The sequence below is a fragment of the Rhinoderma darwinii genome, chromosome 11 (assembly GCF_050947455.1).
Source record: "Rhinoderma darwinii isolate aRhiDar2 chromosome 11, aRhiDar2.hap1, whole genome shotgun sequence".
Classification (NCBI taxonomy): Eukaryota; Metazoa; Chordata; class Amphibia; order Anura; family Rhinodermatidae; genus Rhinoderma; species Rhinoderma darwinii.
Window position 1 is genome coordinate 50,119,611 of NC_134697.1, and position 23,457 is coordinate 50,143,067.

General features: G+C 40.3%; 1 protein-coding gene across 5 annotated transcripts in view; it reads right to left on the reverse strand.

The window, feature by feature from the left end:
- The window catches only part of PLCE1 (phospholipase C epsilon 1), a 218,087-nt gene that overhangs the window by 116,863 nt on the left and 77,767 nt on the right, over window positions 1-23,457 (reverse strand). For all 5 annotated transcript variants that reach the window (XM_075841415.1, XM_075841418.1, XM_075841419.1 and 2 more), the window contains exon 3: window positions 10,465-10,708. In XM_075841415.1, coding sequence (XP_075697530.1) covers window positions 10,465-10,708 — 244 coding nt within the window. The remainder of the gene's footprint in view (window positions 1-10,464; window positions 10,709-23,457) is intronic.

Here is a 23,457-nt window from a genome sequence, read left to right on the forward strand (position 1 = left end):
GCGCTTAAAGAGAACCTTTCCCCTCCCCATACATATGCAGCATGTAATGGGGAGGGCTGCACAAACCCTGGGGCACTTTACATTTTTTTTGTACCCGCCTCCGTTATTTAGATATTGGTGCCGTTATATTTGGCGCCCGATATTTAAATAACCCCCTGAACTGTCAATGGGGCGTGTAATGGCAAGGAGGCGTGTTACTATGGCTGTGACACTGTCCAATCAGATACGGACAGTGTTAATAATAATAATCTTTATTTATATAGCGCCAACATATTACGCAGCACTTTACAATTTAGAGGGAATATAAACAGACAATATCAGACATTACATAGTGACAATGCTAATTTACAATTCAGACAGGAGGATTCAGGACCCTGCTTGCAGGAGTTTACAATCTATGAGGACATAAGGGAGGCACAAAGTGTAAAGGTGTTTGTTCAGTACAATTGTCCGGCCATCTTTTATACACATGGGGTGGTACATAAAGCTGCATGAGCATTTCACCAGCCAGTATCCGTGTATGACGGACATGAAATGCAGTACTGTGCAAGGAGTTTGAGGGAATCTTAATCTGATGAATAATGGGGCCAAGGAAAGGAGTCAGATTATGGAATGTTATAGGCCTGTCTAAAAAGGTGTTTTCAGGGCACGTTTAAAACTGTGGATATTGGGAAATAACCTGGTTGTCTGTGGTAGCGCATTCCAGAGGACTGGTGCCGCACGAGAAAAATCTTGGATACTGGAGTCTGAGGTTCGGATTATGCAGTATTTTAATCTAAGGTCGTTGGAAGAACGTAGAACACGAGTAGGGTGGTAGACAGAGATGAGGGAGGAGATGTAAGGAGGTGCAGCACTGTGGAGAGCTTTGTGGGTGAGAGTAATAAGTTTGAATTTAATTCTGAAGGGGATGGGCAACTAGTGTAGTGATTGGCACAGGATAGAGGCGTTGGTGTAGCGTTTGGTCAGAAAGATGAGCCTGGCTGCTGCATTGAGGACAGATTGGAGAGGGGAGAGTTTAGTGAGGGGAAGACCGACGAATAATGTGTTACAATAGTTAAGACGAGAGTGAATCAGAGCAACAATAAGAGTGTTACAGCAAGAGCGATAATAGAGGAGAGAGTTTGCGCGCGCGCGCTCTCACTCTTCAGCTGTCAAGATCAGTCTTCTGCCGAACTGGCAAGATGGCGTGTCACTGCTACGGACAGTGTAAGAGCTGGAGAGGGGAGGACGCGAATGCGTGCTCTCCTCTCTTCAGCTCTTGCGAGAGATCAGTCTCGTACTTTGTCTGCCAAACTGGCAAGGGGGTGTGTCACTGCTACTGACAGTGTAAGAGCTGTAGAGAGGAGACTGTCCGTAGCACACACACACCCCCTTCAGGAGATTTTGACCTGCCATCGCTTTTTTGCCACGGCTTTCGCTGCGATTTTAAGGACCAGAGGCAAAAAACGCAGCGAAAAACGCTTTTTCTGCCTCTTATCAATTTCAATAGGTCAGAGGCGGGACCACGGCAAGAAAGCTCATGCCGCTTTTTTTTTCCTGTGAGTGGCTGAAAGCTGCGCGGGGAAAAACACCTCCATCTCCCATTGAAATGAATGGGAGACGATTTTGGACCTTTTTCTACGGTACCGATTCCGACGCTGTTTCCGCCTGAAGATCAGTGCCAAAATACTCCTCTGAACTAGGCCTTAGGCCTCATTCACACGGCCGTAGATTTCATCCGTAATTGCGGACCGTAATTACAGTCTGCAATTACGGACCCATTCATTTCTATTGACCATGGACTCCTTCCTGTATATTTGCAGGAAGGTGTCCAGGCCATAGAAAACCTCTGCAAAAGATTGGATATGTCCTATATTTTGCTATTTTACGGACCGTGCTCCCATACTTTATATGGGAGTACGGGCCGAAAACGCGGGTAGCTGTCTGCGGTCGCCAACAACTGACAATGATTACGGGCACGGCTGTGTGCATGAGGCCTTAGATGGTCCATAGGACCAGCTTTCAGTCAAGCCGCCAGTTCAGCTGCTTAAAAGTTGCATAAAATCATTAAATACATTGATTTATGTAAAAAAATATGCTTACAGAAGGTGTACATAGCCTTTACAGTGGTGTTCTATCCAGAAACATTTATGGGATTTATATCAATGTCTGATAGGTGATGGTCCAGTCATTTACAGGTCTCCCCGGAGATGTTCGATTGGGTTCAAGTCAGGGCTCTGGCTGAACCAAAAGGACATTCACAGAGTTGTCCCTAAGCCACTCCTGTGTTGTCTTGGCTGTGTGCTTAGGGTCATTGTCCTGTTAGAAGTTGAACCTTTGGCCCAGTCTTAGGTTCAGATCAGGTTTTAAGAATATCTCTTTACTTTGCAGCATTCATCTTTCCCTCAACCCTGACCAGTCCCTCTGTCCCAGCCACTGAAAAACACTCCCACAGAATGATGCTGCCCCCACCATGCTTAACTGTAGGGATGGTATTGGGCAGGTAGTGGTTTCCTCCAGACAAGAAACTTGGAATTGAGGCCAAAAAGTTCAATCTCGGTGTCATCAGACCACAGAATCTTGTTTCTCAGTCTGAAAGGTCTTTAGGTGCTTTTTGGAAAATTCCAGGCGGGATTTCATGAGTCTTTTACTGAGCAGCGGCTTCTTTCTAGCCACTCTGCCTTAAAGCCCAGATTGGCAGAGTGCTGCACTGATGGTTGACCTTCTGAAAGTTTCTCCCATCTGCACCCAGGATCTTTGGAGCTCAGCCAGAGTGACCATTGGGTTCTTGGTCACCTCTCTTACCAATGCCCTTCTCCCCCAATTATTTAGATCGGTGGGGCGACCAGCTCTAGGAAAAGTCCATTTTGTTCAAAACCTCTTCCATTTAAGAATTAGGGAGGCCATTGTGCTTTTGGGAACTTTCAGTGCAGCGTAAAAAAAAATGGTACCCTTCTCCAGATCTGTGAATCCACACAATCCTGTCTCGGAGCTCTACGGGCCGTTCTTTCCTCCTCATGGCTTGGTTTTCGCTCTGATATGCATTGTCAGCTGTGTGACCTAAGGGTGCAGTCACACACGGCAGATTTTGTTGCAGAAATTTCTGAGACTGAAAATCTGTTCCATTCACCTGAATGTGGTTGTTTCTGCAGCAGGTGCATGGATTTCGGCAAGTTCTATTCCGATAAATGGAACGGATTTACAGTCGCAGAAAATGTCTGCAACAAAATCTGCCGTGTCACTGCACCCTTATATATACAGGGGTGTGTCTTTCCAAATCATGCCCAATCAAATGAATTTACCACAGGTGAACTCCAATCAAGGTGTAGAAACATTTCCAAGATGATCTAGAGAAATGGGAAGCCCCTAGAGCTAAATTTCAAGTGTCATAACAAAGGGTCTGAATACTTATGTCCATACGAAATTTGAGTTTTTAATTTTTAATAAATTTGCAAAACTTTCTGAAATTCTGAAGACTTTCGAAATGCATTGTATTCATATCATTTGCACAGAAGAAACAATTTTCCCATAACTGCTTGTTATACATCTTGACAGTTATGCCCACGTCACCCTATGTACATACTGTACATTAACCAAAAAGAAGAAAAATTATGGAAATGAATCATCCCTGTCACCCTGCCAGTATAGGAGTACTGCAAAACTAACATTTACCTAAGTTATAATAGTTATGTTCTCGATTTCTTTTCTTCCATACTTTCAATATATTTTGAGACATTGCTTATATGCTCTTCTTGTGGCAATTAACCATTGGAATAGACATGGAAACAGATCCAAAAAAGTAAGAGTTATCATATATAGCAGTTGTAATGTAACATATAAAGTTAATGTATTTGAGACTGCCCCGCTAAGCAGTTTAGACTGCAGTTATGTAGAGTAGCGGCCTAGAAGGAATGTCAGAAGCAAGCCTGACCTTCATATACGGAAGTAGCATGCTCACTTGTCATTGTTTATTGGTTTTTTTTGCACAATGCCTCGACATAACAAAATGTGAAAAAACTGAGGGGGTCTGAAGACTTTCCAAATGCACTGTACTGTGATAGAATTATCTAAGAATTTTATGGTACGCCATATGGAGTGGGGGGTTGCCAACAGAAGGTCCTGTTATAATGTCCGTGGCTGCGGGCTGTCAGCTCCAATCCCCTCCTGACAGCCACAGCCACGAGTCGGCAAGCGCTGGCACCAGCCTCCTCCTCAGGAGACGCCAGCGCTCGCTTCCACTCACCTCAGCCGGATCCCGTAGGGTGCGCGCGCGCTCATGCCCGCTCTTAAAGGGGCAGCGCGCGTACCAGACTTTTGATGAACTTTGACCTGTGAGTACCGTGGACAATAAGAGGGGTCCAGACCCCTGCTTCTATGCCTGAGAGTTGTTGATGTTTCCTAGTTTGTCTATGTGATGGCCTCCTAGTGTTTCCTGTTTCTGTACCTGTTCCAGTTCCTGCTCCTTGCATTCCATACCATCCTGGTCGAGCACTGTGCTGTGCCAAAGTCGTGTCGTGCTGTATTCCACGTCTGACCTGCTTTACCTCGCCTGACGTCTACCTGCTGCCTAGTCCTAGCCAAGCCTGCCCTGCTGCTGTCTGAGCTGCCACAGGTACCTATACGAACTATAGACATTCACCTGCGCCCTGTTGGCCAGCTGCCTTACCGCGAAGGCGGTACGGCTCAGTGGGTCCACAGACCCTTCGTGACACCTGCACAGGGCATCATCCAACATAAGACTAGCACCATTTAGGATAAAATATTCATGTCTATCCCGTTTCTTTGTATTTCTATCTGCTTTATGAATAGGAAGGTTTCTGACATATTTAAGCTGAAAGGGGTATTCTCAACTAAAACATTTATGGCATATCCACAAGATGTGCCATAAATGTCTAAAGATACTGGTCCCAGCCTTGGGACCTGCATCTATGCATATGGCATCAATGTTTTAGTTGGGAATACCCCTTTAAGCTGCACATTCGATTAACCTTGCATGGTAAGCAACTCCCTAATAGTCCCTTTGCATGAGAAATCGAATAGTACGTTTACAATCTTTCATATTCCTCACTGCTGCTCTGCAAATTTAACATTGGCATGTATACTGCCAGTAAGAGAAGCAAGTCATTTGCCAATGTAGCATTAGACACAGGATATAGTAAATCAGCCTGAGTCTGCTAAAGGGCTGCCAGAAAAGATGCTAAATTACCTACGATTTCTCTGCTTTATCTAACCGGTACAACTTGTAAAGTAAGCTATTCCAATACAAAGTATGGATTAGATGCGGTTTTACTGCCGTTTTTGCAGATTCCTTAGATATTAGTGTAGGTTTACTATTAGTGATCCATCACATTCAATAAGAGGTTCTATAGCCAGCATATTTACAGAAAAAACGTAGGTATATATTTGTTTATTTTTTTTCAACTTTATTTTGGGAAAAAAATAATGGTAAAATCCCTGCATGCATCTCTTTTCTCCATGTGCCGGTCTTTATCTACAACACAAAGGCAAGAGTTGTCAAAAGACTAGATTTCTACTTCTTTTCTTTGTCTCTTTTCAAAATAATCTCCTGTATTCAGCTGCTGTACATGAGGAAGAAGCACAGATCTCACATAAGACAACTAAACAAAGCAAACAACTACTGTGGTCCACACGTGAGCTACTGTAGACTCATGGCAAGACAGTCTAACCATATTTTTGAGCAATCGTTTGGGAGGACTATTTTTAAACTAAATCATTAAAAAAAAAAAAAAAAAGAAGACCTAGCAACAGCAATCTGCAGGAAAAAACATCATATATTATATATAGAAAAAAACAGTATGTGTTGTGTGAATTAAATGGGCATTCAAATAATAATAACGGCAAAAAACAACAAAAACGCAACATATGAGCGCCGCAGGTTTTTTTCTGCCCCCCCCCCCCCCCACCATTGATTTCAGAGGGAGGTCAAAGGCTGAAACCGCTCTAAGAAAGAGCTTGCCGCTTTTTTTACCCCATGAGTGGCCAAAAGATGTCCGGGGGAAAAAAATACCTCTGCCTCCCATTGAAGTCAATGTGTGGCGATTTGGGTTTTTTCTTGGAGCGGATTCCGACACGGTTTCCATGTCAAAAACAGCGCCGAAAAACTCTGTGTCAACTAACCCTAAATCGTTCTTGGCAGATAAATTGCCAAACAAAGTAAAACTGGGACAAGGCAGATGTGTGAAGATTTGTACTGAAATAATACTGTAGGTAAAAATAAACAAGGAAGATTTGCTGTAACTGTATAACTGCAACACACAGTCATCCTGCTGCAGACAACAAGCGGACAACACCTTTTTCTTTGCTGTAGATTGGGGCTCGTGCATAATCACCAAGTACTTCTACAACATTAAAAAACCTTTATACAAATCCCTAAAATGTGACCTAAAGAAAAAGGATTACCAAAGCTTATCTTGGAAACTATGCTAATACAATATTTGGAACACATAACAAAACATCCTTATAAATTGCTCAAGATAAAACCAATAAATGACAGCACTCAAAACATCTTAGTATGTTAGTTTACATAAAAGTACGTTACATTTTACAAGTCCCAGCTACAGTGGATATAAAAAGTCTACACACCCCTGTTAAAATGCCAGATTTTTTGTGCTGTGCTGTGAATACAAATGGACATGAATGGAGAGAAGTGTATGACGCGGATTGGTCACTGATTGGTCAGTGTCATACACTTCTCTTTACAACGCCCACTTGGTCAAAAGTAAAAAAAAACGCCCAGTTTGGCATTAAGAAACGAATTAGCATAATCTAAAATTGTTCATAACTTGCTCAAAAATGATCGTTTTCTTAAAATAAAAACCACTGCGGTTATCTACATTACAGCGCCGATCACATCATGTAGGAGATAGGGCACTTATAATCTGGTGACAGAGCCTCTTTAAGGTTGTGCATAACTATGCAACCACATTATTTTTGTTCTTTATTTTTCCACCCTAAAAGATTTAATTTGGTTTTTCAATACAATTGTACAGATTACATGTGACAATAAAGGTGAAAATTAAAAGTTCTGAAATTATTCCTCTTGGACTGATTTTGTAACATGAGAAAAACCTGGAATTTTAACAGGGGTGTGTAGACTTTTTATATCCGCAGTATGTGTAGTAGTAGTACGAAACAAACATAAAAAGCTAGACGAAGAGCTTCCTTGTAATTTATACTTCTAAATAATAGACTGTAAGACTATGTTCTAACACAATGCTACAATACACAAATGCTGCAGGAGGAGTCTAGGAGCAGGTAGTGCCTTCTTAAATGATGTCATCACTTGACTACATTTCCCAATTTGCACATTTGCCAGGTAGTTCAGCTATAAAATGTACACTTCCAATGCTTACCTGCATTTTTATGCATTATTCATATTTTAACGGATTATGGGTTGACCATATAGATTTACATTAGTGGCATGAAACATGGGACTTTACAGCTGTTGTGAAACTACAAGTGCCAGAATGTTGTGACCATCTACACTTTTTAAGCCAAATTGGACTTCTAGTTTTACTACAGCTGGAGAGCAAAAGGTTGCAAACGAAATATGCAAATGTATAAAGGCACATGCATTACTAGGTTTAGTATCTTGCATTGGCACACACTCTGGGATTTTTTACAACACTAAGAAGATCAAACTGTGACCGAGCTGACCTCTATAGTGATTAGCTTGGAAGTTTTACTGTACATATCACTTTAGACAGCACTATGTCCTGAGCTTTGCAGATATATAAAATTTAAGCCAGGTACTTTTCTGAACTGCGTGATCGATTTGAGGGGGAGGGTTTGTTTTTAATGGTAATGGGTTGATAGGGAAAGACACAGACTTTATGTGGCTGCATCACTGCTGCCACATCTCTTTCTACTACTAGCCTGATAAAGGTTTATGCGTAACGTGAAACGTTGCAGCCTATTCAACACTATGTACCGTTACTTACTCACCATCAATGTCGTTGGATCGAAATGTGAAGTGTTCAATGAAATTCACTTGAAGCATAACCAATACCTGGAGTGCTGTTCCACGTCTTAATTTTCTGTATATACACGTTTGAATGGACAGTGGTCACCCCACCCATAACGCACACAAATACACCCTAACAGTAGGATTAGTGCTATATGGACTCTTCCATTGTGTATTTACATGACCTAGAGTCTAAGACTTTAGCACAAGGAGATCCAATATGGATGAAAGAAAGTATAAACTGATGGCAGGAAAATGCAGCAAGAACATCTAATCTTACAAGAGAAAGGGTACACGCAGTTACTTCTAATAATGCTTCAAGTTCACAGTTATTTCAATTTTGCAATAAATTCAAAGCAAATTGTCCCTAGAACCTTAGTTAAAGGTGTTAGCCACTTAACAATTAAAATGATGTGATTTCATAAGTTGTGCTTCCCCCGCCCGATTTGTAACATGCATGCAGAACAGTGGAGCATGTAAACAATTGCATCCACAGTCTTTTTGAAAAAGACTCAGGCGAGAATCCAAAAGTTGCATGACTTAATTTATTTATATATATATATTTTTTAATAAACACCATTTTTGTCTCATGGATGCTGTCATGAATTCTCTGAAGGTAGTTGTAAGGATCCGAAATCTGGAATTTTTTGGATGTTTTTGAGATTTTGCATCCATTTGAATCTTTTGGATGTGTGGTGCAGGCAACCAGAATCTTTTGGTAGTAAAGCCTAGGCATTACCATGATCTGGCTTATGAGGCACTGATAGAAAAAGCTTGAGAAGCCCTGGTCTAAATTATTATGTCCATCCCCTCTATACATGTATAATTATCCAATTGCCTTTATTTGCCATATTCTTCAAAAGTTTAATGCAGCTATGTATTTTTGTTATTTGTAAATGACGGGAAATTGGGTAACTTGACTGTAGAAGAATTTTTTTTTTAAAACCCTAGAAATAGTACATAACATTTTTTAGAACATGAAAGGAAATTGGTCAGCGGTTTTGAGCCCTCAAAACTGGTGGCAGCGCTCTATAGCGGAGGGGGAGAGCAGTTTAATGATACCTGTTGTGTCGGTCAAGAAATCATTGTTTAATGCCACCGATGCCATAGTGACAAGTGCCACTCTGCTCTGAGGGATGGCTCTAGCATCCAATTAAGAGACCACTAAAGCCATCATTCAGAGCAGAGGGGATGGGCAGGCAGCGTTCAATGAGGAGAGCCTCGAGCACTTGAACATCAAGGGTCTACCTCCACAGCACTCGCGGTGCCAAAGGCATCAAACATTGATTTCTCGGTCATGTAACTTGCATGACTGACTGAGCAGATATAGTTTTACTGCCATTCCCCACCTCTACATAACGCAGCCAGCAATTATGAGGGTTCAAAACTGCTGACAGATTCCCTTTAAGTTGCAAATGTGCAACATAAAAATGATTTTAAGTTATCATTTGCCACATTTGTATACAGCTTTCCGTAATGCCCTGATGGTGTTGAGAACAATATTCTTACATAAAATCCATAACACTGTTTAAGATAAAATTACCAAACTTCTTACTAATTCTTAAACTTAGTAGATACTTATAAGGACTTATGGAACAGGAAAGACTCAAGTGCATTCTTGTATTAATGGGATGCCAGGAAATGATTTGGACTGTTGGAAAGGAGAAAATGATCTCACTGTAAACAAACACTACAGCAATGATCATGAAGCTCTTCCCCATCTGAATTTAATTTCCTTTACAATGGTTTTTCTTAAAATTGCTCTCTAGTTACTAAGGGATAAAAAAATGACATCATAAGACTTCACAAATGCCCAGTCGAAATGTATTAAAGGGGTTTTTCTCTAGTGACATGTATCACCTGTTTGCTGTGAGCCCCTACTGGTGGGACTCCCAACAATCGACTGCCCCCATCAGTTCCCTGGACTTTGAATGAAGAGGGCAGCGTGCGTGGTCGACCACTGCCTCATTCAAACTCCTCTTCACCGTAGTCGTGCAGTGAGGAGGTACAGAGGACCTTCGGAGATCATACATTTATCACCTATACAGTGGCAGGTGATAAAGTGGTTTTCCCACAAATTACATTTAAGTAATAAAGGCAGGAGGTAGAAAGAAAATCCCCATAAAGAGACAAAAAAAATAAATATATATTTTGGATTGTATGATATACAGAAGAATCCATGGAACATTTTCTGGGTCTTAGATAAAAGCAAAATTAGCATAGCAGACACATAGCACACATATTTTAACTAATTTTTTTACCCATTATTTTTGATTTCTAAACGTGGCATTGTGTTGAGCACGCACCACCGTCACCACCACTGACCAAGGTCCAGAACAAAAATATCCAGACCTTTTGATGCCCGAACATATATTATGGAATAATAACGGAATATATTAATGAAGTTCCTTGCTATAAAAAGCTAAAAAGAAAACTACATTTTTGTTACTATACTGAAAAGAAAATTCCCTTAAAAGTATTTCCGTCTATAACAAACTTACCTTTCAGCATTGTTCTTCCAGTCGACCCACAGAACAAAGGTCCACTTCTCCCACCTAGCAGTGCTGTAGTTTCTAGCAAAGCGCCACTAATGTACTGAGAAATCGTAGTCCTTTGCAAAGTTGCATAAAATCCAGCATTTTGTTTTAGCTCACTGATCTTGTTACTGACAGGGATTAATGGTTTTTCCAGCAGACACACACACAAATCCAAAATGTCCTCTTCCCCATGGCCTTCAGCACAAACCTGGAATTAAAAAGAGCAGATTGTCACTACCACCTTTAGGCCAGAAAATACAATTAACCCCTTGGCAAGCTGTATAACCTTTATTATCACTGCTTGGTCATATCATACTTCTTAATCTGAGCACATAGATAAAGCAATCTGTTAGAATTACAGCAAATTGGCTTTTCCCCTTAAATTAAAAATTGTACGGTAATTCATATTGCAAATTGAAATAAAGTTCAGAAGTTTTTTGTTGTAAGATGTGTACTTGTAGCTTGGTTGAGGGGACTGACGCAGCTGCAGGAGTAGACAAGTGTGTTTGGTTCTTTAGTTTAATCTCTTTATCTATAGGTTTGATTTGTGACTTGAAAAACATAGGAAAGCATTCTAATGGCACGTAAATTTTTTAATTGGTTTTTCTGAAAATATGCTAAGGACAGTATTTGTTTAACCGGTTGTTGATGGCGTCACTTTAGTTCGCAACAAGAGCAATCTAAAATGATCGCACAGGTGGACGTTACATTCCACTAGGCTGACGTGACTTTCCATTAGCAGACTACACATTCCCATTCAAAACCTAGTCACAGACTATAGAATTCATGTAGCTACTAATATGCTGGCAGGGAATCCACAGAGAAATTATAATTCCTTGGGTTGTCCTGCTATCATTTTGGCTTGCTCTTGCTTTAAGTAAGCAAATAGAATGTGTCCCCCTTTTCCTCATTCACTTTTATTGTGAAGATTGCTGAATTTATATGTCAACATTACATATCAGCTTGACCATCATCATACGCCAAGTAGAAGATTGTTTCATTCTACATTCTAGATATATACTATCCTATAATAATTTTAACGCACGCCTTAACTTCAAACTGTTTTACAATGTAGATAACATTTATTACTTCAATGAAAGTAAATTCCTCAAAGAAATCCCAAAAGTTGGGTCAATCTGACCAGTATAAGAACATAGAATGCAGTTACCAACCAATACAGTTAAGGTGAATTTGGATCCACTGACTAATTTAGAAATGAAAGCTTATTCTATTTTTTAGAACAATGAAAAAAGACTTATCACTAAAGCTTTTGTGCAAAACCAAACAGAGAAACATTAGTGGCTATGCACACCTTTGAAATTATATATATATATATATATATATATATATATATATACACACACACACACACACACTATATCAGTGTGATTAGTGTAACTTTGTAATTACATTTTATTAAAAATTATTTTTACTTTTTGAGATACAGCGGCTTTTTATCCTGTATACAGAGCAGCTGTATCTTGCGCTGAGACCTGAATTCGTCAGGTCGTGGGCACTGACGGGTTCCGTGACAGCTGGTCAGGATCCACCTGTTTTGGATCACATCTGAGTTATGAACTTAGATGTGATCGATAACCGCTTGATCCTGCGCGTCTTCACTGACACTGAACCCGTCAGTGCCGCTGACCTGACGGATTCGGCACAAGATACAGCTGCTGTGTATACACAATAAAAAGCAGCTGTATCTCAAAAAGTTAAATTAATTTTTAATATAAAAGTAATTAGAAAGTTGCACCAATCACCCTGATACACATTTTTTTTAAAAAAACAACAAAAAAAAAAAAACACAAAAAAAAATGCTTTTCAAAAGGTGTAATAGGAATGGTGTGATGAAACCTCTTTATGTGGCATTCGTCTGATGCACTATTTTACCTGCAGAATGCAGCAACTACCGGATGTTACAAGCAAAACATGTTAATTCGCACACCACGGTACTGCCCTGCTGCTTTATTTCTTTAACCCTTGACCCATGACCCTAACCCCAGAAAGTTTGAACTAGGATGTCAGGCTTTTCTTCATTTTTTAACTGCACTGAGTCTTCCTTGTGTAAACCCGGCCTCAGTTGGAATACGGCAGCCTCCCACAGCTTAAAATCAGAATATTGTGGTAATCTTTCATGCTTAAAATGTAAACCAAGCAGGGAAAGGCTATGGGCTTTTGAGCCTTACATATCCTCATATATTAACAGATCTGATCCTTGAGTAACACTCTAGGACGTAGAGGAATTAAGAGCTCAATGGACCAGTGAAACTGTTCAGTAATAAAATTATGCTTCGAGATATTATTGCTCCTGCTAAGCATTCATTCCTTCGTTTTCACATTATGCACACACGTTTAATCTTCAATGCATTCATTTATTTAAAAAGACTTAGGGTATGTTCACACGCAGTGTTTTAAGGCTGATTTTGGAGCAGAAAAGCCTTAATTTACGCTCCAAAATACACTTGAAATAAGCCGGTTTCCCATTGATTTCAATGAAAAATACACTGTGCTGTTCACATGAGGCTTATTTTGCTGAATTTAAAAACGCCTCGTAAAAAGAAGCCTTGTGAAAAGAAGGAGCAAGTCACTTCTTGAGGCGTTTTTCATAGGGTCAACTGAAAAACAGCTCCAAAAAGTGCCAAAAAAAAAAAGCCTCAAAAAAAGTTTCCTGCTTCAAAAATGGCTGAAAATCAGAGGATGTTTTCCCTTGAAAATAGCTTCGTAATTTTCAGCTGCTTTTAATTGTGCGTGTGAACATACCCTAAAATTTAACAGTGTAAACAGGAATGTACTAACATTTATATTAAAGGGTAAGGCGACACGGTGGAGTCACGGTGCGTTTATGTTGTGTTTTTATTTTTCAATAGAAGTCTATGGGGAAATTTTGGTTATGGACAGACTCCTGCTATTATATTACAATGTGTTTTTAGTGCAGTTAACTGCATCTTCATAATGTCCGACCGCATGCAGTTAACCCCTTCCCTCCGCATCCATTTTTCTGATTTTCAGTTTTGTTTCTTCCTCCCCACCTTCCAAAAGCCATAACTTTTATTCTTCCATCAATATTGCAGTATGAGGGCTTGTTTTTTGCGGGACGAGTTGTAGATTTTCATAGCACCATTTTTTGTACCATATAATGTAGTGGGAAACAAGAAAAAAAATATATGTGGGGTGGAATAGGAAACAAACAGCGATTCCTCAACATTTTGGGTGGTTTTGTTTTTACGGCGTTCACAGTACGGTAAAAACGACATGTTAAGATTATTCTGCGGGTCAATACGATTACGGCGATACCAAATTTATACAGTTTTCTTTATGTTTTACTACTTTTACAAGGAAAAAACTGATTGTTAAAAATAAAATTTGAGTTTTGTCGCCACATTCTGAGAGCCATAACTTATTTATTTTTCTGTCGATTTAGCCATGTGAGGGCTTATTTTTTGCGGGGCGAGCTGAAGTTTATATTGGTACAATTTTGGGGTCATTTAAATGCTGCGATCACTATTGAACGCGGCATTTAACGGGTTAAACAAGCGGGATCGCGCTCGAACGGGATCGCGCTCGTTACCCGGAAGTGTCAGCTGTAACACACAGCCGACACACTCGTTCTATGGAGCGGGCTCAGCCCGTGAGCCCGCTCCATATTCCCCCACCCGGCGTGCGCCGTATATATATATATATATATATATATATACACGGCGGATGTCGGGAAGGGGTTAATGAGTTGTTGCTGAACTGCTTGCGTTTTTGCTAACAGTTCTGCAATGCCTTGTAATGAACTATATACAGGACGCACCTAAGAAACTTCAACACGGGTGAAAACTATGTCCATCAATTATTTCCTTTAAAAATGCAACAGAACTGCAGCATTACAGAGACAAAAAACGCATGCAGTTGACCGCATGTAGTTTTCAAATGCAACAAAACTGCAACAATACCGCGTCAACGATGCACCGTGTGGCCTTACCCTAAGTCTATCGGGCATCCTCAATACTTTGCTCTAACAAATCTAAAACCATGAAACCCAGAAAGAAATGCAAACATCTATTTACAGACAGAACCTGTGGCTTGAATTTTACATTGGAAAAAAAATAATTTAAATGGTTAAAAATTGCCCAATTAAGTAGCCAAGTCTAAAGAGTGACTATGAAAAGTGGAAGAAAAAATATATTATGCTGCTTATGTATTAAGCCTGATGTATTCATGAGGAGAGTACTCCTGAACATCCTCACATTAAGGAGATGGCTTCCTCTGTACACAGCGGCTGCTGTCACTCATCAGGGAGGGGGGCAAGTGGGAGCAATCTCTTTATGAATGCACTAAACTTATGAGCAGGAGTCCAACGACTTTTTTGTGAAGGATTATTAGACAAATATCACTATTTTTTTTGTGATCATTACCCCTCAGCCATTGAAGGGTTATACAGGAATAGAATAAAAGCATGTTTTAAAAAAAAATTATATTATTATTAATAAAAAAAACAAAAACAGCGCCACTTGCCTTCTATTACAATGTAAGCTTAAGGGAAAAATATTTTGCAACGCAAGAAGAAGGAGAAAAAAACAGAAACATCTGAGTTGCTGAATATTTTTCCAATTGGACATTGTACAGTTTTCCCAAGGAAATTTCTGCAACAAATCTGCCGCATTTACCCTTACAGATTTATTCGACAACCACATTATTAACTAAGGCAGCATATTACACTGACAGATCCACTTCAATAATATTATGAAGACATTTGTATGGAGTGCAGTATTTTTTACTTTTGTCATAAAATACAGTTTGTTTACACATGATTGTAGCCACTTTGATCTTTATACAGATTAGAACTATGGCTGAAAAGCTAATCGGCAAATAATTGTTGATAAACTATAGGTCTCGGCACACACTACTGCCCAGGGGTATAATGCAAAAAAGCTAGAGAGATACTGGTAACCTATTGCATGTATCTCCAACGTTGCACGCAAGACATAATCTCCAAATAGCTAGTAAACTAGCCAGCTACTGAGAGAGGGGTCAGCATAGACCTCCCCTCATGAAAGGCTTTGTATATGTCAGGAAAGTGCTAACATAGTGTGTACAAATTGTCATTATGAATGATATCACATTCAGTTTTCTCCACAAAATGTCATCACCACATATGAACTGGTGCACTGATCTCCACCTTATGAATAATTGGGGGAATATATATCAGGTCAAAAACAGAGTTCTAGAAAAACAAAAAAATACCATCTGTCCATGAGTATATGTAAAAAAAGACTAATGATCGATAGATTTTATGTCTAAATATAGAAGCAACTTTCCAGAAAAAGCATTCAAAAAATGTGAGATGTGCAGCATAAAGAAAGTCATAACGTCTACAGTAAATTACAGCTTCTTCTGGCAGCAGAAGGAAAAAATGCCTTGTTGACAAAAAAAGGAGACAGTGTTTCCTCGGACGGATTATGTATGAAATAATAGTGTTAATCCAACATGTGTAAAGTAGTCTCCAAGACGGTCGCCAGAAAATCTGTTCATTGTAGAACATTTTCCAATTCCGTTCCTTTTCATAAGGCTGCGGTCTTGTGTTAGATTATTTACTTTTTGTACTTTACGACCGGCTTTGGAACATATCATTATCTCAATAAACAAACTCGATTTTCACAGCAAAATATTTACTGTTCCAACAAACATTCAAAACTGTATTACATTACTTTGTTTTGTGGAAGCATAACCTATTATTATTTAGTTACAGTGAGATAAAAGTAGAAATTTGTAAAACTTTGAGGCAGATTCTGAAAGTTGTATTTTGTATGATTGAGGCGACATGGTGACAAAACAGTTGTGTCGTATTAGTGTTAAAATTGACAGGATGGGATGAGAAACGTGCATCACTGTTTTAGTAAAGAACAATGTTTGAACTAAACTTGCTTGTGGTTTTCTTCATCCCTTAAACATTTAAAGACGTGGCCTATTTTTAGCCTATTTGGGTCTTCAGAACGCAGCGAGTCTTTTTTTTCCCCCGCTTTTTGAATCACGACATTTCGAGAGCCATACCTTTTTATTTATCGGTCTATGTAGCCGAATGAACACTTTTTTATATATTTTTTTTAAAGTAACAGTTACAATTTGCAACGGCAGCATTTTGAGGTACATATGACAAATTTATTTATTGATTTTTTAAAATTACATTTTTATTTTTAATTTGTTTCAGCTTATACATGTTACAAGCTATAAAGCTATAAGTAAATAGAGCAAAATGCCTCGGCACAAGGGGCAATTTAGGGGTCTCGAAAGTAGCAAAGAGGCAATACTATAGAGCACGGTGCGTTAGAGAACACCCTATAATGAAGGTACGAAGGTCCTCTATACCACCGACCGATGATGGGGGGGGGGGGGGGTTATTAAGCCAGAAGTCCAGGGCCACATGACAATTACCTGACAACAATGTGTACAGCACTGGTACAGAGTCGGCAAACATAGTCGCCATCAGAGGTCGCTCTACATATTTTCCATACATAAAAATACCCCTCTTACCATTTTTGAGGAGTATTTTTAGCCAAGGAGGAGTACATAATTTGCAGTAATTGTATCAATAATACATTGGAATATGTGTTAAAAAGTCGCTATTTATGCAGAGAAACATTACTATAACTTATAACAATGCTTCATGCATAAATAGGGAGAGTAGATAAATTATAAACCTATTTTATATTATACACTAAACATAAGTGTGAATCCTACTTTTCTTAAAGCGCAAAAAATCTTTCACTCAGGCATCGGAGCAGAAGACCATGCAAACTGACCAAGTCAGCACAAGATCAGTTGAAATACGGAACTGGAACAGTACAACCTGTCAAATAATGTGCATGCCCCACCCGCTGCTGTAAGACATCAGTTTTATTTGGACTGCACAAATCTGTGGTTTGCGGGGGCACGTATAGTACTATTTAATTTAGGTAGTACTACACTCCAGAACAACAGATTTGCGCAGTCCAAATGAAATACCCATGTGGGAGTAGGGCACGTCTTATACATATACACAGGATTACTGTAGAATTCAATAAAAATTATATAATTTTCTCCTATTTAGGGAACTGACACTGTGTGATAAATTGGAAGGATTTTTACCACCACAATCTTTTTATGAAGACAAATTGTCCAAATTGGACCAGTTTTTCTTTAAGACAAGATCGCAGTCAAAGTAAAAATCCTTCCAATTTAACAAAGTTGCTGTTGCTTGTCAATAAAAAATGCTGCTTACCATATATTTACACACTATAGGAGACTGTTCGGGCGCCGCAGCATTCACAAAGCAGTCTTAACAGCAGAGGCTGTGCTGCATTCACTCCCGCATCCTGCCAAACTGGCCAATTGGCTGCTTGTAAATAAAGCTCCTTACTCAAAGCTGGCCGCAAGTAAAGCGCTTTCTCATTGGTTCTCGTGCACCGGCGCTCCTCTCCTTTTTCAGTAAGTCCTGTACAGAAGAGGGAGAGAAGCGCCCTGGTGCTATACTGTGTGTCCATGTTTGGCGTATAGTGGAAGACAAACATTATAGCTGGGAATGGACAAACAGAAGTCCAAAGTACCATAGCCGAGATCCAGTCCATATTACAACTGTTACAAGACAGGTGTACAGCAGGGCACAACTCAGTCTCCTCGAGCGGTAGGCCTCGAAAGAGTGAAGCCAACAGGCCAAAGAGGCAGCGAGTTAGTGGCCAAGGATAAAGGGAACCACTGAGGGTAAGTTTGGCTAACTTTCATGGCAGCAGAAGTAGGATTAAAACCTTAAAAAGCTTGGCCGGGTACAGTGCTCTGCAAGAGTACGTCTGGTTCAGAGCGCTGCTGGCCAAACCCCTTTTTAATTTTTATTTTATACTTTTTTTGGGGGGCCGGCACAGCAATTCCAGCATTTTCACGCAATTCCTCATGAGGTAGAAATATCATTTTAATTTTATTCTATGGGTCGTTTTGGTTACACAGATACCATATGTATGTTTTGGTTTTTATGTTTTACTACTTTTTTTTTTTTTACAATAAAAGCACTTTTCATAGAGCGTTTGCATCGCCACATTCCCATAGCCTGTTTTTTTTTTTTTTTCTACTGGCGTAGTTGTATCAGGGCATGTTTTTTGCGGTTTATATCATTCAGTTGTACCATTTTGGGACCATATAACACATTGATTAACTATAAAAAAAAAATTAGTGAGGGTCAATAAAAAACAAACAGCAACTCCGATTTTATTTTTTTTTGCCATTCATTGTGGGTGATAAATAAAATGTTAACATTATTATAAGGGTCATTCCAATTGTGGCAATAACAAATATGTATTATTTTTTTATTTTTACTAGTTTTGAACAGTACGTGGATTTTTTATTTAATTTTTGTTTTATTTTTTACTTTGAACACTTGGACTCCGATCCCAGCCATTCAACCACTTAGTTGTCGCATTTAATAGTGAACGAAGAATCTAAGCCAATAGAAAGAGAGGAGGTTCTCCTTCGTCATCCCATCAACCTCCTACAACATGATCACGGGTGCCGATGGTTGTCATTGCAGCCTGGGGGCCTAAAGAAGGCACCCTGGTCTGCCATCCTTGCGCTCCTATTAATAGCTGGTAAAAACTACAATACATTCAAGTTCCCTAGAAGGACTATAAAAACAAAAAACAATAATTAAGGCCTCATGCACACAAATGTATTTTTTTTTCCTCCCGTAAATACTGGCGTAAATACGGGTCCTGATCACACGTTGTAAAGGATTTGCCAGACACAGGTTCTGTGTCGACGCCCGTGGGCAATCAGTCTGCACCTGCTCCTATGTCTGTGAGACTGACTCCATCTTCCACCACTCAGGATGGCAGGCTTAGGAGTGGGAGAGCCCATCACAGCCTGGCCAGACGGAGCTAGTTCCCGCCCACTGTCTATTTATACCTGCCTTTCCTGTTCCTCCTTTGCCTGTGATTCTTCTATGCTTGTTTCCCGGCTTGCTGCTGCTGCTGCTTGTACTACTCATCCTCTGCTTGTAATTGACCTTGGCTTTCTGACCACTCTCCTGCTCAGCGTTTTGTACCTCGCTCTCTCCTGGTTTGACTCGGCTCGTTCACCACTCTTGTTGCTCACGGTGTTCCGTGGGCAGCTTCCCCGTTTCCCTAGCTTCTGTGTACCCGTCTGTTTTGTCCGTCTTGCACTTACTGAGCGTAGGGACCGTCGTCCAGTTGTACCCCGTCGCTTAGGACGGGTCGTTGCAAGTAGGCAGGGACTGAGTAGCGGGTAGATTAGGGCTCACCTGTCTGTCTCCCTACCCTGTCATTACACACGTATTTGCCCCCTATTGCACCAGTATTTACGGACCCGTGCCCGTAAATACGGGTCCGGTGTCACCAGTACTCCACCCGTATTTACGGGCACATTTTCGCTGCAAAATTGCACTGCACTAATTGGCAGCCCCTTCTCTCTATCAGTGCAGGATAGAGAGAAGGGGCAGCCCTTTCCGTAATAAAAGTAAAAGAAATTCATACTTACCCCGCCGTTGTCTTGGTGACGCGTCCCTCTTTCGACATCCAGCCCAACCTCCCTGATGACGCGGCAGTCCATGTGACCGCTTCAGCAATGAGTCCTCTTTTTTTTCCCGGACGCAATGATAGCCGGAGAGTGGTCTGGAGACCACATGGGCAACGCCATGTAGAGGATTCAAAAGGGAACTTCACACCGGTCCTACTCCTGGAATTATGGTGTGGGGTGGCATAATGTATGGTAGCCAGGCCCCTCTAGTCTTCATTTCAGGTACACTAGCAACTCGGGGTTACATTGATTTGGTCGTGGTACGACCATTTCTCCAAGGTGTCCCAGAAGCATTTTTCCCAACGGCACAACGCCAGGCCGCATGTTGCCTGTGCTACTGTGAGCAGCCTGCATGGCCTAAACCTGCTACCATGGCCTGCAGCGTGTCCGGACTTATCTCCCATTGAACACATCTGGGACATCATTGGTTGGCAATTGCAAAGGAAGCTGCCAGCAGCCAATCCTGATGATTTGCATGCCCAAGTGCATTCAGTGTGGCATAACATTCCTCAGGCAACCATTAATAACCTCACTGATAGCATGCCAAGGCGTGTAAGTGCGTGTATTTGTGTGTGGGGCTCTCATACTCTATACTAAATAAATCAAGATGTTTGGAATATTTTGTTTCCATATTTTTTAGAATTTGCATATCATTAACATGTCTATTGATCCTATGATCTCCACAATTCCAAAACTTTTCCTTCTCACTGTTGCAATTTCAATGTTGAGCATATATACGCATACATACTCACACATATACATACACTCAACATTATATACTCAACATATATACAGTGAAGGAAATAAGTATTTGATCCCTTGCTGATTTTGTAAGTTTGCCCACTGTCAAAGACATGAACAGTCTAGAATTTTTAGGCTAGGTTAATTGTACCAGTGAGAGATAGATTATATAAAAAAATAAACAGAAAATCACATTGTCAAAATTATATATATTTATTTGCATTGTGCACAGAGAAATAAGTATTTGATCCCATTGGCAAACAAGACTTAATACTTGGTGGCAAAACCCTTGTTGGCAAGCACAGCAGTCAGACGTTTTCTGTAGTTGATGATGAGGTTTGCACACATGTTAGATGGAATTTTGGCCCACTCTTCTTTGCAGATCATCTGTAAATCATTAAGATTTCGAGGCTGTCGCTTGGCAACTCGGATCTTCAGCTCCCTCCATAAGTTTTCGATGGGATTAAGGTCTGGAGACTGACTAGGCCACTCCATGACCTTAATGTGCTTCTTTTTGAGCCACTCCTTTGTTGCATTGGCTGTATGTTTTGGGTCATTGTCGTGCTGGAAGACCCAGCCACGAGCCATTTTTAATGTCGTGGTGGAGGGAAGGAGGTTGTCACTCAGGATTTGACGGTACATGGCTCCATCCATTCTCCCATTGATTCGGTGAAGTAGTCCTGTGCCCTTAGCAGAGAAACACCCCCAAAACATAATGTTTCCACCTCCATGCTTGACAGTGGGGACAGTGTTCTTTGGGTCATAGGCAGCATTTCTCTTCCTCCAAACACGGCGAGTTGAGTTAATGCCAAAGAGCTAAATTTTAGTCTCATCTGACCACAGCACCTTCTCCCAATCACTCTCAGAATCATCCAGATGTTCCTTTGCAAACTTCAGACGGGCCTGTACATGTGCCTTCTTGAGCAGGGGGACCTTGCGGGCACTGCAGGATTTTAATCCATTACGGCGTAATGTGTTACCAATGGTTTTCTTGGTGACTGTGGTCCCAGCTGCCTTGAGATCATTAACAAGTTCCCCCTGTGTAGTTTTCGGCTGAGCTCTCACCTTCCTCAGGATAAAGGATACCCCACGAGGTGAGATTTTGCATGGAGCCCCACATCGATGTCGATTGACAGTCATTTTGTATGTCTTCCATTTTCTTACTATTGCACCAACAGTTGTCTCCTTCTCACCCAGCATCTTACTTATGGTTTTGTAGCCCATTCCAGCCTTGTGCAGGTCTATGATTTTGTCCCTGACATCCTTAGAAAGCTCTTTGGTCTTGCCATGTTGTAGAGGTTAGAGTCAGACTGATTAATTGAGTCTGTGGACAGGAGTCTTTTATACAGGTGACCATTTAAGACAGCTGTCTTTAATGCAGGCACCAAGTTGATTTGGAGCGTGTAACTGGTCTGGAGGAGGCTGAACTCTTAATGGTTGGTAGGGGATCAAATACTTATTTCTCTGAGCACAATGCAAATAAATATATATAATTTTGACAATGTGATTTCAGTTTTTTTTTAAATATAATCTATCTCTCACTGGTAAAATTAACCTAGCCTAAAAATTCTAGACTGTTCATGTCTTTGACAGTGGGCAAACTTACAAAATCAGCAAGGGATCAAATACTTATTTCCTTCACTGTATACATACACACACAATGTATATAGGATGTATCTATTTATCATTCTTTACAAAAATCTAAAAGATTAAATGTATACGGTGTATTGTTTTTCCAGCTACAAGGCGTTACTATTTTACATTCATGTGTAAGTTCACCGTGTCCTGAACACAGATTCCAGCGTTGATTTGCTCCTGACAGTGAGAATTCTTGGGATGCTTAGAATGACCAAGATGAATGATTATTTTTAAATTGAGTATTCTGTTAGATTAAGGAAGGTGTTTATGGTTGTACTTTAGAAGTGGAAGCTTCAGACTTGTCTCTCTGCAAAGGTTTTGAAAATAGATATCGTAAACGCTTCCAACCACAAAATAATCAGCTGTTGAGTCCAGTAAAGTGCAGCATGGGATCAGTAAAAGTGACATGTGCTCAAAAGACTCAAGTCTGTGACTTAAAATACTTGGAAGTCAGCTGTAAGAGTTCATGAAGAGTATTGAAAGGTAAAACCTCAAAAATGTATATAAATTGGGGCAGTTAATATGCAATAATGTTAGTATTAATTGATTCAAAGTTAATAGCGAATTTTTTTATATTATGAATCCCATTCATTTTGATTGCTACCATCTTTTGATGGTACCAGAGTCGAGCCACAAGGAATTTAACCCCCTCTGTCTGCTCTTCCTTAGTAACTAAATAACTCCTTTTTAAGGGGAGCGATTCAGGTAATAGCTATGATATTTCTCTAATATATAAGCAAATGTGCTCTTTAATGCAGATTATAAGAGAAGGGTGGATTAAGTAGCGATATTTTCTGCACTTTTATCAACAAGAGGAAATCACGGTGCGCTCGTCGGCTCTACTGACCCTTTCTGTGATAAATACTACCAACACAGACCATACTTCCTAGCGGGGGATTAAGGGTGAAGAACTGGGGATTCCTAAGACCACGCACTCAGGTTAGCCTGCAGCAACTCAATTACGGCTCTTATAGTTTATCCTCTTTGCCTGATGCCAAACTCCTCCTAAGCGACAGTCAACTCACTTTCGAC